At 45.8% G+C, this 15,746-nt stretch overlaps 1 protein-coding gene across 1 annotated transcript in view; it reads left to right on the top strand.

The window, feature by feature from the left end:
* Tacc1 (transforming acidic coiled-coil containing protein 1) overlaps positions 1-15,746 on the top strand; it is a 56,600-nt gene that overhangs the window by 22,339 nt on the left and 18,515 nt on the right. Inside the window, 4 exon segments of the mRNA XM_051170019.1 lie at positions 6,405-7,515; positions 10,757-10,792; positions 12,074-12,134; positions 15,256-15,376. Of these exon segments, the coding sequence (XP_051025976.1) occupies positions 6,405-7,515; positions 10,757-10,792; positions 12,074-12,134; positions 15,256-15,376 (1,329 nt within the window).

Raw genomic sequence — 15,746 nt, 5'->3', positions numbered from 1 at the left:
TTCAGCTTGAAGGCATTTTGTTAGTGGCAGCTGTGGCAGGTTTGTCAAGCGGTGTGGTTTTGGGTTTCCTCTGTGCCTCCTTTGATTTACCTCCCGATCTGAGTCCCCTAAGCTCCTGGCTCTGCAGAAAGGAGCCTTCTGTACTCAGCAGGGAATGCAGGGTTTCTGAGTGGGAAGGCTCGTGAGGTAGATTAACTATTATGTAACGGTGCTTTGGAGGAGGTGGAGGGTGTGTGTGTGTGGGGAAACAAGGCTGAATCTCGGGCTAAAGCTCTGAGGTGGGGTGTTGGATGCCTTATTCATTCCTGACACTGATGTGGTGTTGGGGCTCACGTTTCTGTTCTAGGGTAGGTGTGCTGCTGCTACGGGGACACTTGCCAACTGGTGGTATCAGTGTAAATAAAACTTTACTAAACTCTCCTTTTCAAGCGGAGAGGATAATATTTTCCCTGAGTCTGGGTTTCTCAGTGCAGCCCTGGCTGTCTTGCAACTCACTCTGTAGACCAGGATGCCTTTAAAGGTGTGCACCACCAAGTCCGGCTGGTAATTTTTAAATGTTTGTTTTATTTTTATAATTCATATATCGTCTCAAGCTGGCTTAATTGAAAACTGATACTCTCACTACCCAGGTGGGACTTTCTGCTGGTGCTGAGACATAATCGGGAAGCGGGGTCCACAGTGCCTCATTAAAGGAGTGGGCAAGTCTGTTTACTTGGCACCTTCCCTGAGGTAGCCAAGAAATGACCAGGGTGGATGTTCTCTGACAGGATCCCTTTAGCTATCTGCAGGCTGGAGGCTGACGCTGGGTGAGTGTGTATTGTTTTTATTTCTTTCCCCAATGGCAGCAGCGCCACAGGTTTCATGGTGCATCTCCTATGATAGCTAGACTTCGCCTAAAGTTTCCAGTTCTTAACCATCATGACTGCTAATGTGGACATGGCTGACAGTAGAAAGTAGCACGTGGGGTCATCTTTGTCACACAAAGCTCTTTGGTCCATTTTCATGTTTCATGTCCAGTTCCACCCTGTAGGATGAGCAAGGAGATGAGGGGAAAAGCAAAAGGCTAGTTAGGTGGCTTCTGAGATGTGGGGTTGATGGCTAAGGCGCTTGGGTAACAAAGAAGAGAAGAACTCCAGAAGCTGGCGACTGTGGGAGTCACAGGCCGCTGGGGGAGAGGCCGCTCATCTCCTGCCTCCTTCTCTGTGCCTTTTGGCCTAAGGCACAGGTTTGCCCAGGCCTGCAAAGAAAGTTGGAGGACTGTGGTGTTAGGACCAGGCACCCTCTACCAGGAACTGGACACGAATGAGTTAAAGCAAGGATGGGAGAATGGCAGGCAACAACGCAGGCTTACAATTACACGACTGAGAGCAACAACAAAATGGCGGCTGCTTCTTCTTCTTCTTCTTCTTTTTTTTTTTTTTTTTCCATTTTCTTTTCTTCCATTCTTCATGCTGGAGATTGAACCCAGGATCTTGTGAGTTATAATTAAGTGTACTTTGGATTAACTACAGCCCAACTGATCACCAGTGGTGAAGAGCACTGGGTACTCTCGCAGAGGACCTGGGTTCAATTCCCAGCACCCACATGGCAGCTCACAGCCATCTGTAACTCCAGTTCCAGGGGATCCTACACCCTCACACAGACATACATGCAAGCAAAACACCAGTGCACATAAGATAAAAAAAGAAATCATTAAAATTGTTTTGATCCCCTTCTGAGACATACTCAGGAGAGCTTCTGTGTTCTCAACCATGCATGCTAAATGCACTGAGCATTTTGTTCCACATTCTCCCCACATCCCTTTTATGTTATTTGCTGCTAGGTATTCTTTTTTTGGGGGGGGGTTTCAAGACAGGGCTTCTCTGTGTAGCCTTGGCTCTCTGTGTAGACTTTGCAGACCTAGGCTTTGTAGACCAGGCTGGCCTCGAACTCACAGTGAGCCACCTGCCTCTGCCTCCCAAGTGCTAGGATATAAGGTGTGCACTACCACGCCCCGCTTTGCTCAGGGATTCTTAAGATAAAGTCTAGAGGTCATTTTCCTGTGCATCAAGGATGCCTTTATCTATAATAGCACTGCTGTAGTTTAAAAGAGTTTAGGTTTAAATTGAATTAACCTTCTTAGGTAAACTTTTTAAAATTTGACTTTGTTTTAACAGTTTGGATTTAAAATATGTTAAGACTCAAGGTAAAGTGTGGGATGGCAATCACTTGTGATTGTAGTAGTCAGTGTGTGTGTGTGGTGTGTGTGTGTGTGTGTGGGGTGTGTGTGTGATGTGTGTGTGTGTGTGTGTGTGTCTCTGGGTGGTGTGTGTGTGTGTGTGTGTGTGTGTGTGTGTGGTGTGTGTGTGTGTCTGTGTATGTGTGTGGTGTGTGTGTGTGTGTGTGTGTGTCTGGGTGGTGTGTGTCTGTGTGTATGTGGTGTGTGGTGTGTGTGTGTGTGTGTGTGTGTGTGTGTGTGTGTGTGTGTGTGGTGTGTATGTATGTCTTAGGATAATTACATCTATAGCAATAGCTTCAATTAGCATTCCAGCCCATTAACCCTCGCATTTTTAGTCCATTCAGCATTTCTTCCTCAGACTCCCCAAACAGCTCTCAACCTGCTTAGGCAAAACTCACCGGCTCCAGAAGGCCCCACCCTCTCACTGTAATTTCCCAAAGCGTCACTTTCCTTTAGTTTCGGAAGCTAACACATAGGAATCACCTGATACCTTCTACCTCAATCCAGATCTGGCCCATCACCGAGCCTCACCAATCTGACCTCCTTATTTTCTCCCAAATGTTGCATGACATTTCATCCTGTTAATTAACAGCACTCTCATTGAGTTTGAGGATAAGTGTCAGCTTTGTTCATTGCAGCCTCTTCCAGTACATGCCCACCCCTCAGCTGGGTACGCTATTTAAAATATAACTTACTGTATGTTAAGGTCTTCACTTGACAAGGCTTGCAGGACTCTGCAGGACGCCGCCTCTCTCTCCCCCAGCCTCTTCGCTCTCGCCATTCATTTAGTAATTATGCACTCAGCATCCCTCCGCCTCACTGGAAGGACCACTCACTCAGAGGCCTGAAAGGATCAGGGGGAAACATGTTGTAAAGTTGAATTGCTAAAAATGTCAAGCCAGGTGCTGTGGCACACACCTATCATCCCAGCATTTGGGAAGGCAGAGGCAGGCAGATCACTGTGAGTTCGAGGCCAGCCTGGTCTATGAAGCGAGTCCAGGACAGTCAGAACTACATGGACAAACCCTGTCTAGAACCCCTGCCCCCAAATAATAATAATAATAAATAATAAAAAGTTCATCTAATTTTTTTCATCTATTTTTTTAAAATAATATATTTTTTTGATGATTTATTCTTATCTTGGGCACACTGGTGTTTTGCCTGCATGTTTGTCAGTGTGAAGGTGTCAATGCCCTGGGAGTGGAGTAACAGACAGTTGTGAGCTGCCATGTGGGATCTCACAACTAGGACCACCCCGACCCCCATGGTTTATGAGCACATGAAAAATGCTCTGACCAGAGATTTTTTTAAATACAACTTTAGAGTTCTGATCCAACGCTTGAGGATAAGGATGAGCTATGCACTGTTTGGTGATAACCCTGCATTAGGTGTAATAGGTCGCTAACACGTGTAAGAAGCAGCAGGTGGGCGGGTGTGCTGGCACACGCCTTTAATCCCAGCACTGGGAGGCAGAGGCAGGCGGGGATCTCTGTGAGTTCAAGGCCAGCCTGGTCTACAAAGCAAGTCCAGGACAGCTAAGGCTGTTATACAGAAAAACCCTGTCTTGAAAATCCAAAAGAAAAAAAAAAAAAAGGCGGGGGTGGGGGTGGGGCGGCTGGAAAGATGGCTCAGTGGTTAAGGGCACTGTCAATTCCCAGCAACCATATGGTGGCTCACAGCCATCTATAATGAGATCTGGTGCCCTCTTCTGGCCTGCAGGCCTAATGCAGGCAGAGCATTATATACATAATAAATAAATCTTAAAAAAAAAAAAAACCAACCCAAAACAAACAACAAACCCGCAAAATGTCATGAACCTCCACAGCTTCCAATTCTGAATGGTTGCTGTAATTGTACAGAAGTTCACTGAGGTGCATAGACTTAGGATCTAATTAATCTGGATGTGTGATGTTTTTATTTGCAAGTTTTTTTTTTAAATAATAAAGTTTATGAAAAAAAGCTTAAGGCTGTAAGACAGCAAGCAGTCCAGAGTCCAGTAAACTTCCTTCCTCTGTCCCTGATCAGCGCCCAGCAGAATTTGGCCACACTGAGTTTGGTTTTACGAGGATTCTGTTGGAACAAAGTAACTGTTTGATAACTAGTATCAAAAGCGGTTATAGTATTGACAGCCAGACACATAGTTAGCAGACTGTCTGAAGCCTCTCTAGAGTGCAGTTGAGAAGTCCCTATGTGATCAGTCAGAAGGCGTGAGGCAGAGCAGGGTGTGGCTGTAATCCTAGCACTGGGGAGGCTAGGCAGGGGGATCAGTGCTGGAGGAAGCCAGTCAGAGCGCCATAGTGAGCATCACACAACATGTGTGTGCACTTTAAGAACTAGCGATGCGGGCAGAAGAGATGGCTCAGAGGTTAAGAGCACTGACTGCTCTTCCAGAGGTCCTGAGTTCAATTCCCAGCAACCACATGGTGGCTCACAACCATCTATAATGTGATCTAATGTGCACTGTATACATAATAAATAAATCTTATTTAAAAAAAAAAAAAAAGAACTAGCGATGCAATGCGATGCTTGTGGGTCCCGGTTAGGATTAGGACATAGTATCTGTCAGAAGGTCATCTTTGAGTTTCTTAAAGCTCATGAGTTGAGAGAAACTAGCTTACTTCGTTTCTCTTGATAAACTGTCATTTCAGGTTGAAGTCAGGAAAGCACTTAGTTTGTGCTTTACTGATGTTTCCCCCACTTACATCTTTCTAGTAAAGTTGCATATTTTCTTTTACAACCAAAATTAAGAAATTATTTTGTTTATAAGGATTGAGAGATTATTGCCCTAGCCTAGAGCTACATGTTATAAGGGGGAAAAAAATGAGTTTCTTTTTTTTTTTGTTTTTTTTTTTTGTTTGTTTGTTTTGTTTTTTTGAGACAGGGTTTCTCTGTGTAGCCTTGGCCATCCTGGACTCACTTTGTAGACCAGGCTGGCCTCGAACTCACAGCGATCCGCCTACCTCTGCCTCCCGAGTGCTGGGATTAAAGGTGTGCGCCACCATGCCCGGCAAAAATGAGTTTCTTAATGGTTTGTGTCTTAGTCAATTAAAGGATATTTGTTTTTCAAGCAATCTCTGTATTTGTGTTTTGCGACAGAACCTCATTATGCAGCCCAGGCTGGCCTGCAACTCATGGTCCTCTGTCTCTGCCTCCAACTCAGAGATCCACCTGCCTCTGCCTCCCCAGTGCTGGGATTAAAGGCATGCACCACCACCGCCTAGCCACTCCGTCTACCTTTTAAAAGCCATACTGATTTGTTCTTTTTTTTTTTTTCAGTTTTCTCTTTTACTTGCCTTTTCTAGTTATTATGTCTATAGAAAAGTAGCCCATGATCTGGCCATGGTGAGATTTATCTTACTTTTTCTTTTTGTAACAATTCACTCAACTTTTGCCTGTAGAATAGGGAAAAACAATGATTTTGTTCATTATTATTAGTCTCTCATACAACATATCCTGACCGCTGTCCCCCACCCCACTCCTCCCACCCTCCCACCTCCTCTCTCCCCCAGATCCACTCCTCCATTTCCTTTCAGAAAAGAGCAAGCCTTCCGGGGACACCTTGGCATTAAGGAGATGCAGTTAAACCTGGCATAAGCTGAGTAGTGGTGACACACGCCTTTAATCCCAGCACACAGGAGGCAGAGGCAGGCGGATGTTTGTGAGTTCGAGGCCAGCCTGGTCTACAAAGTGAGTCCGGGACAGCCAAGGCTACACAGAGAAACCCTGTCTCAAAACAACAACAACAAAAAGCCCAGGCACAAACCCTTGTGTGAGGGCTGAGCGAGGCAGCCTAGTAGGAAAAGGATCTCAAGAGCAGACAAACGCTATGACCTTAACTCTCCTGGATTCAGTTCTAACCGAAACGCTCTGACGTGTGGCCTGGGAACCAGTTTGGTGTTTCTCGGCAGGCTTTGAGCTGAGCTGTAGTGTGTGGATCCCACAGGGGCGTGCGTACACAGGACACGGTGCAGCAGAGCACTAACTTACTGTATGTTTGCTGAATATTGTGTTGCCGGCATAGCAAGGGGAAAGCATGTTAGAGTGTAGAGCCTTCTGAAGTGAAACTGTCATTACGGCTAAACTAAGTAGAAAGAAAGGTGTTGCAGCTTTTTGAGGTAAAGTTATGCAGTAATGGTAGAAAGAATTCTTTAATAGAGTTTTCTTCTTCTTTTTTTTTTTTTTTTAGAATCACAAGACACCAATGAACAGTTGGTAGCAGAAGTAATTGGAAAATGCACATCTGATACATGTTCTAGATCTTCTGAAGACAAAGGGCCACAGGGGACCACTGATTCTCACTCAGCCAAGGATGCCAGAGGAGGAGCCGAGCGTGATGCTAGCAAGATCTCAGTAGTAAGGCCATTTTCAATAGAAACCAGGAGTTCCCCAGATGACCCAGTGGCTCTTGGAACAAAAGCAGCCCATGGCTGTGTGCCTGTGCTCTCAGGCAAGGCTTCTACCACACCAGAAGCCAGTCAGGACAAGCCAGTGATGGAAGGACCCATGGGGGTTACGCTGGAGGCTCTCACAGAAGCTGGTCTGAAGACTGGAGGCCCCTGTCCAGAGTCGGTGGCCAGCAGAAGCAAGCTAAGAAGGCCCAAACCTGTCTCCCTGAGGAAGACGACAGCCGGGGCCGATGCCTCTGAAACCGAAATGATCTTGGAGGGTTCTCCCCTCTCTAAAGCTTCCTCCCAGCCAATTACTGAGCAATTGGATAAGAACACGCTTCCCAGTGTGCCGAGAGGTGCCAGGTCCCAGAAATCTGCCCTGAGCCTTACAGGAGCCGTTGACGGCCTCAGCAATGACACCAGTGACTCGGGGGCTGAGCTGCAGAAGGGCTCCAGGAGCTCTTTGCCTCTCAAACTTGAGGATGATTTTACAGAAGACGGGGAAAACGTAGAGGCCAGGAATGCCCTTCCAAGGCAGCCTGGCAGGAAACATAGTAACAGCATGGCACCCAACACACGAAAAGATGGCGCCAGTAAGCCAGTAGGTGTCGAACAACATGCAGACTCAGCAGCTCAAGAGGCCTCTTTCCCCCAAACATGTCCTAAGCAAGATCCGAGTAAATGGGGCCACCCCAACTTTAATTCCCCTGGGAGCTGCTCCATTCTGCAGAACTCTCCACCCCTCTCCTCCAAAGGCTCCTACCATTTTGACCCAGATACGTTTGACGAATGCATGGATACTTTTAAACCAACCTCAGCGCTGACAAGCAGCACCTTGTGTTCTACCACTGGTAATCATGCTAATGAATTCTTAGACTCACCCAAGAAGGCAAAGTCGCGTTTAATAACGTGAGTGACGGCGGGTGCTGGGCGCGCGTTCTGGAGTGTTCTCTGGGAGTTTGGTGTCTGTGACTTGCACTCACAGCTGTTCGCGGTACAGTGGGCTCTCTCCTGTAGCCTTTGCTCGCCTGCCTCGTCCTTCTGTGCATCTGGAAGCATCAGAAGTTCCTTTGGGTGATTTCGTTCTTACTTCTGAATCCTTGACTTATTTAGGTCATCTCTCCCTACCTGGATACTTTAAAAAAAAAAAAAAAAGTTTAAACAAATCAAGCAAAGATTTGAGGTTTTAGAATCTCATCAGGAATCATGCCATATACAGAATTGAAGTGTCGGTGCTAGGTACTGTCTTCACACCCCAAGATTACCTGCATAGGGTCAGTGATGTCACCCTGAGCACTCTTACAGTAGGGTCAGCAGTGATGTCGGAGATGACCCCGAGCATCTCACAGTAGGGTCACTGATGGGGTGAATGACCCTGAGCAGTCCTACATACAGAAAGTTGGGATTCCTGTTGGTGGTAGTGATGCGAATTCTTATTTCCTTGCCAGTTTGTAGTTTGTTAGCAAATTTCTGTGATGAGACTTGGGAGAATTCTAAGTAGCCAGTGAATTCTGGGTAAATCTGTTGTGTGTTCCTTCTACCTCTCGCTTCTCCGGGGAAACTTAAATGAACTTTTGTTTAGTTTGGGAGTTTCCAGAGTCATCCCTAAGGCCATATTCCACGTCAGGTTTTAAAGATTTATTTATTTTATTTATTGCATATGAGTGCGTTATCTGCAGACGTGGGCATCAGATCACGTTATAGATGGCTGTCAGCCACCATGTGGTTGCTGGGAATTGAACTCAGGACCTCTGGAAGAGCAGGTGGCGCTTTTAACCACTGAGCCATCTCTCCAGCCCCCCACGCCAGGTTTTAAATTTGGATTCAGGATTACATTATCAGGAAACTCAAGATAGTCTACCTGTTTATAACCCTGTGACATCTTGGTAAGAACTAGATGCAAGGGGCCAGCACACAGGATAAGACGCTAAGGAAGGGTATTTGTGGTTGTCATTAGATTGCCTAGGGAGATGTGGGTGGAGTTTGTTTTTGTTTTTTTGAGACAGGGTTTTGTAGTGTAGCCCTGCCCGTTGTGGACTCACTCTGTAGACCAGGCTGGCCTCGACCGTACAGAGATCCGCCTGCCTCTACCTCCTGAGTGCTGGGATTACAGGCATGCGCCACCACACCCAGTTTAGTATGGGTGTTTTTAATGCAGTGGAAAAGGCACCTGGCTGCCTCCACCACAGGCAGAGAGTCAAGCATGGCGCAATATACCTGTCAGTCAGCACTCAGCTTCCTGAGGCAGGAGAGTCAAAAGCTGACGCCTTCTATGTACGCCTGTGTGCCAATTTCATGCCAGATGCCTGCAGAGGTTAGAAGAGGGCATCGGAGTCCCTGGACACTGGAGTTACAGACCATTTTAAGTCTCTATGTGGGCGGGTGCTGGGAACCAAACCTGGGTCCTCTGGCAAAGCAGCCAGTGCTCTGAACCACTGAGCTGGCTCTCCAGGCCCGGGAAGTACTCTTCAACATGACTTTGTCTTAAAATCACCGGATTGGGGGCTAGAGAGATGGCTCAGTGGTTAAGAGCACTGCCTGCTCTTCTAAAGGACCTGGGTTCAATTCCCAGCACCCTCATGACAGCTCACAACTGTCTGTAACTCCAAGATCTGACACCCTCACACCAACACACATTAAATAAATAAATAAATACTTTAAAACAACAACAAAAAACAAAACAAACAAACAAAAAACAACCCACCAGATTATGAATTATATGGAAAGAAAAATGTCCAGGGGTTTAAAGAGTAGAAATAATTCAAGACCAAGAAAGTTAAGCCGTATAGGAACCAGTTCTCCAGAGCGTCGCCGGGAGGTTTAACGGGTTAAAATGAGAGTAGTTTCGAACCTGCTCTCCAGATTGCACATGAGTAGTTAAGTGCGCTTTGAGCAGCATTGCTGATGGTCAGTGGAGTCCTCTCTTGACTTGTGTGGCTCGGGAGCTGTCTCTGGACAGTGCTTGGAGTGCGTCCTGGGCTCTTCCTGGCCTGCTAGACAGCCATCAAAGCCTTAGTCCCTTGCGGGCCTCCTTCCCAGCTGTCGACCGAAGGCACGAAGCCGGTGCTTCTCTGTAAGGTCAGATCTGGGCTCAGGAAGGAGAGACCGGGAAATGCCCACTCCTGAGCCCTGCCATTCTCACCTGGCAGCGTTTCCTACCGTTCCGCTTTTGTAGGATGATTTATCGATCTAATAAATCACTCACGGTTTATTAAAATTATTGCACCTGTTCAACCTTTTTTTTTTTTTTCTTGAAAGCAAAGAACCCTGGAGCTCTTGTGCAGTGGTAGGCTTTGGAGCAAAGAGGCCCTTCGCTATTGAAAAGACTGACGCATCGTGCGGTTCACAGCCACAGTGGATAGTTTTTTGCAACATTAAAAAGACGCATTGAGATAGAGACAGTAGAATATGGTTTGGCTTTTGCAGAGCAAAGACTGTAGATGGCGTGCAGTCATTTTACCCTCTTTTGAAGCAGTCTCGCTCTATGAAATCCAGGCTTCTTTCAGCTTTTAATCCTCCTGCCTCAGCCAGCCGAGTGCCGACTGACAGGCTTATTGATCTGTGCTCCGCTCTCTTAAGTGTGGAGTCAGCCAGGTGTCTCTTCCGCTGTCTTTGTTCAGGCGTTGCCTTTGACCTGGTGTTGGATGTGTAATGTGAGTGAGCTCAGGAGTGACGCATTGTTTCTGTGTGCTGTACAATTTCAGGCATGGGGGCGGGTGTACTTTTCACCCATAAATTTGGACATAAAACATTTCTTAGTGTTTGTATCAATCTCTACGTCATTAAAGATCTCATTACCGTTCATTTGCCAGGGCTAACTTTCCCGAATATGACTTTTTAATATTTTGAGTTTTGGCATTTTGTTTGTTTTGAGACAAAGTCTCACTGGGTAGCCTTGGCTAGCCCAGAACTGCCTTTGTAGGTCAGGTTAGCCATGAACTCCCAGAGTTCTGCCTGCCAAGTGCTGGACTTGCAGGTGTGCACCTCTCTGCCTGGCTTTAATATAATATTTTTAACTTGTATCTCACACAATATCTAAGAAGTATGCAACTTTTACATTAGCCAGACAAAAGATGAACGTTGTAGTTTTCACATAATTCTTTCCCATCTGTGTGTCTTTTTCCTGTCTCTAATTTTGTTGATGCATCAGGACTACTGAGCAAGTGAAATTTCTCTGTTTTCTGTTGTAAGTACTATTGAAGGCTCTCTGCCCCAGAGTCTCTCCTCTGCATGTTGGCTTCTGTTTGGCCTTCTCATTATTTCGACCTTCTGATAATTTTTTTTTTTTCATTTTATTTGCCACATCTTAGTCAGCTCAGCTTTGCAATTCTCTGTAGCTAGAGGAGTGGAGATTGCTTTTTCCACCTCTGGTGCAAAAAGCGTGCGCGCCGCTGTCTTACTTAGCATGTGTCATGTGGCACTTTGAACTAAAAGCTGGCTTGGCCTCAATCATACAGCGGTGATCTGATGGACTGTTCTGCTATTTAATGTTGTGAATAATTAGATTATTTATTATTTATTTATTGTGTAGGACGAGGCTGATGTCTTAGAGCAGGTAATACTTTTTACTAAGTAAACTTAAGTTTGGTGACGCTTAGAACACTAGAGAAAGATGACCATGAATTAGTGACCCTGTACACTCTGGTAATCTGTAGACTTTGTTTTCCTTTTGTTTTGTTTTTTTTTTTTTCCATGATAGGAAAACAAATTGGAAAATACTTTTTTTTCTTTTGTTGGTTAGAGTGGTGTGTTTTTTCCTGAATACGTTTAGTTCATTAAAACATATGAGAATCTATAATAATCTTGTGATCACAGATTATGTACTAGTCTGAAAATATCAGATGGCCAAGTTTTCCTGAGTTCTGGGCATTCCTTGCAGAGTACATGGTCTTTTTTTTTTTTTTTTTCCTCTCTCACTTTACTAGCAAAGAATGGTAACAATTTGTTTACTTTTTTCTTTGATCCGCTCTCTTGGCCATCGTTCCTTTCTGTAAGCACCCAGGTCTAGACTGGAGCTGTCTTTGGAGATTCCTGTAGCTTTTAGTGCAATAAAGAATTTTAAAAGAATCTGGTCCGGCGTGGTAATTTTTCTGATGACCGTCAAAACCAAACGAGTAAAGGGTGTGACCAACCCCTCTAGCTGCTGAGGCTCTTCTTAGAGGTATTTTTTGGGGGGTTTTGTTTGTTTGTTTTGTTTTTGTTTTTGTGCTGTGTGGTTAACCATGTGGGGCTCGGAGTTTGGTCCCTGGCGATCCCTAGAACCAAACGAGGTGGCCTTGCAGGAGAATGAGCCCGCTGCTGGGTCTCTAGGGTCTGCTTTGTCTCCGCAGCTCTACCATGCAAGTGTACGAACGTGTGGTGCTATGCGCTTTGGCTTCTGTCCCACACCCTGTGCTCTGCTTCGTCTCACACCCGGAGAGTTGTCACTGGGATTCCAAACTGGCTTGTCTGTTCCTCTCATTTCTAGGAGTGGCTGCAAGGTGAAGAAATACGAAACACAATCTCTGGATTTGGATGCATGCTCTCAGGTAAGCCTGTCCCGGTAGCCAGAGTCGGCTTGCCCCTTGGGGGTGTCTCAGTAAATAAGGAAACCAGTTATTAGATACTAAGTGTTCCAAACGCATCCAGGAAGACCCCAAAGGAAAAGACAAGTCCGAGGCTGACGACACAGTTGAGTGGTTAAGAGCACTGGCTGCTCTTCCTTCCAGAGGAACCGGGTTCAATTCCCAGCATCCACATGGCAGTCCACACTGTCTGTAACTCCACTTCCAGTGCGTGGACACCCTCACACAGGCATACATGCAGGCAAAACACCAGTGTACATAAAATAAAAATAAATAGGGCTAGAGAGATGGCTCAGATTGAGAGCACTGGCTGTTCTTCCAAAGGTCCTGAGTTCAATTCCCAGCAACCACATGGTGGCTCACAGCCATCTATAATGAGGTCTGGTGCCCTCTTCTGGCCTGCTAACTCAAATGCAGTCCAAATACTGTATAAATAATAAATACATAACACTTAAAAAAAATAAGTAGATCATTAAAAAAAAAAAAAGACACAATTACCTTTTCTGCAACTGGGAGAAAAACAACCGTATTCTAGTGTATCAGCACGGTGTGCAGCTCTGCAGGTCAGCATAGATGGCGTGAAGTGTCAGTGCAGCTCTGTGGCGGTAGCTGACTCTGATAACTGCATAGCTTACTTTTATCTTTGGTCTAAAGCTTAGGCGGCTTTCCAGTTTGTTGCCTTCAACAAAGTGGAGGACCTGAAAATAAGTCTAAAGCTAGATGGGAAAGTGTTGAGAGTAGAAAGGCATGTGTGGTGCAGCCAGGCTTCCTTCTACCCTGCCTTGTCAGTAGTAGAGCTTAGTGTGGCTCTGACTGCTTCCTACCTGTGCTAAGTATAAAGATGGAACCCAGGAATTAAGTTGACAGTGACTCCTATTTCATCCTATGATATACATACATGAATATATGGAGTGATTAAGAAACATAAAAAACCCCTAAAACCAGAGCACACAGTTCTGACTAATGTAGCCTTCACATATATATATATATATATATATATATATATATATATATATATATATATATATATATATATATATATATATATATATATTAGGACTTTATTCCAGCTGACTATAGAAGCACAGAGTGTGGGTTAATAGAATGTGGCTAAGTCAGCTTCACCTTGTGCAATTTGTGCCATTGACTTGATGTAATGCAGATGCTTTAAAAGGAGCTGGGGGAGTTTGCAATTATTTTTTTAACTGTTACAAATATATGGGAAACATCTTTCCTCAAATTTCACCAAAGCCCAAACTGAGAACCCCTCCCCCCCAAACAGCCGGGCGCACTGATGGCTCAGATGTTAAGAGTGAGCACTGGTTGTTCTTCCAAAGGTCCTGAGTTCAATTCCCAGCAACCACATGGTCGCTCACAACCATCTATAATACGATCTGGTGCCGCCTTCTTTTGTGCAGGCATGCAAGCAAGCAGAACACTATATAAATAATAAACCTTAAAAACAAACACAAAAAAAAAAAACCTTTTAGTGTTGGAGCTCAGTTGGTGACCTGCTTGCTATGCAGGCATGAGGGCCTGAGTTCAGTCCCCGGCACCTAAGAGAAAAAACAAGAAGCAGCAATGATGCCTGAAATCCTAGGGATGGGAAGGTAGGGGCAGGTGCATCCCTGGGGCGTGCTGGGGAGGTAGGGGGTGGGAGCATCCCTGGGACGTGCTGGGGAGGTAGGGGGTGGGAGCATCCCTGGGGTGTGCTAGGGAGGTAGGGGCAGGGGCATCCCTGGGGCGTGCTAGGGAGGTAGGGGCAGGTGCATCCCTGGGACGTGCTGGGGAGGTAGGGGGTGGGAGCATCCCTGGGATGTGCTGGGGAGGTAGGGGGTGGGAGCATCCCTGGGGCGTGCTGGCTATCCAGCCCAGCTGAACAGTTGAGAGCCAGCTGATAACTTCTTTTTCTAAAACAGTAGTTTATCTGTTCTTGAGGATTTCTGCATGCGCAAAAAGTATTTGGATATTACTCACCCCTGGATTCAGAGGGAGGAAATACTGTAAATTTATGATATTAAAGAATGTGTGTGTAGTTTGAAAGTGGGCCCCAGGCTACCAAGCCAATAGCTACATTAAGTAAGCTCAGTGTTTACAATATGCCAGTTATTAATGATAATCACTTAGGAGTATCTGAATATGGTCCCAGAAAGATTATTGCTCATTATTTAAAATGCTCTGACAATTTTTCGATGTAAGAACTTTATGCTGAGCCAGGCACAGTGGCGCATGTCTGTAATCTCAGGACTGTGGGAAGCTGAGGCAGGTGGATCAAGGCCACAGGACTGTGTTGCCACCCCCACCTCCGCCCCACGAAGTCCAAAGCTGGCTTTTAGACCTTGAGTTCTGTTTCAAAATAAGGGCCTACATTTATTTTCTGTGTTCCTCCCTAGAGGTTCTTATCTGAATATGCCTCAGGAAAAAGCAGCAGCATGAATAAATGGACATGTTTGAGTAAAAAGTTGGTAAACAGAAGGGAATTTGGAGGCAAATGGGCCAAACTGTCTCCTCCAAAACATCTGCTGATACTGAAATTTAAAAGATTAACCAGGTCATAAAAATATCAAATAGGACAGGTGTGGCGGCGCACAGCTGTAATGCCAGCGCTTGGGGAAGCAGAGGCAGGCAGATCTCTGTGAGTTCAAGACCAGCCTGTTCTACAAAGCGAGTCCAGGACAGCCAAGGCTATACAGAGAAACCCTGTCTCAAACCAAAACAAACAAAAAAGCCCAAAACAAAAACAAACAAACAAAAAAACTAACAACAACCTTTATGCCATACAATGAGGTGAGTGTGCTTAAACAAAGGAAGGTTATGCCCAAGACAAACCGGAAACTCTCATCTCATTGCTCTTGATTTACTTTCATGTTTAGATTAGAAAAGCTCAACTTTTAAGATTTCAGTCCCAAACCACAGAAATATGCTCTAGAAACAGCAGCATTTCGTGTTTGCACGACTTTCTCTGTGGCAAACCCCAAGATAGCTTCGTGCAGTCTCAGCTACATGCTCCGTTCCAGACATGGCTGCCGGTCACCAGTGACTGCCCCTCTGAAGGACACGACCTTCTCTCTCTTGCATTTCCCAGGATGAAGGCCCCGTGATCTCGCAGGTCTCTGACATCCCTAATAGGGACGGCCACGCTACTGATGAGGAGAAACTGGCGTCCACATCACGTGATCAGAAATCGGCTGGGGCAGAGGTGAAAGGTGAGCCAGGGGAAGACCTGGAGGACCGAGTGTCCCCACGTTCCCAGGTCTACTGTAATCCACGAGTTTTCCTCCCCAGGAGCAGGTACAGAAACTTAGGCACGCTGGAAGGCCCAAGGATGTCACCTGAGGGACACTTGGGGTGCAAATCTGTACTTCCTTCTTCGCTGCAAGAGATGCGCAATTGCTTACCACAGTGCTAGGCACAGACTGGGGAGAACTGCGGAGGCATCGGGAGATGCCGATTGAATTTCTTCCTTGTTTTGCATCAGTAGGGTCAATCTTAGTACGGTGGCCTGTAAACGTGTCCCACATGTGGCCTTTCGGGATTGTTAGGCTCATTGCTTACCTTCCAGACACTAGAACATGG

This window comes from Acomys russatus, chromosome 27 (assembly GCF_903995435.1).
Source record: "Acomys russatus chromosome 27, mAcoRus1.1, whole genome shotgun sequence".
Lineage (NCBI taxonomy): Eukaryota > Metazoa > Chordata > Mammalia > Rodentia > Muridae > Acomys > Acomys russatus.
The sequence above is the reverse complement of the archived record's forward strand: the minus strand, read 5'-3'. Positions and strand labels throughout refer to the sequence as shown.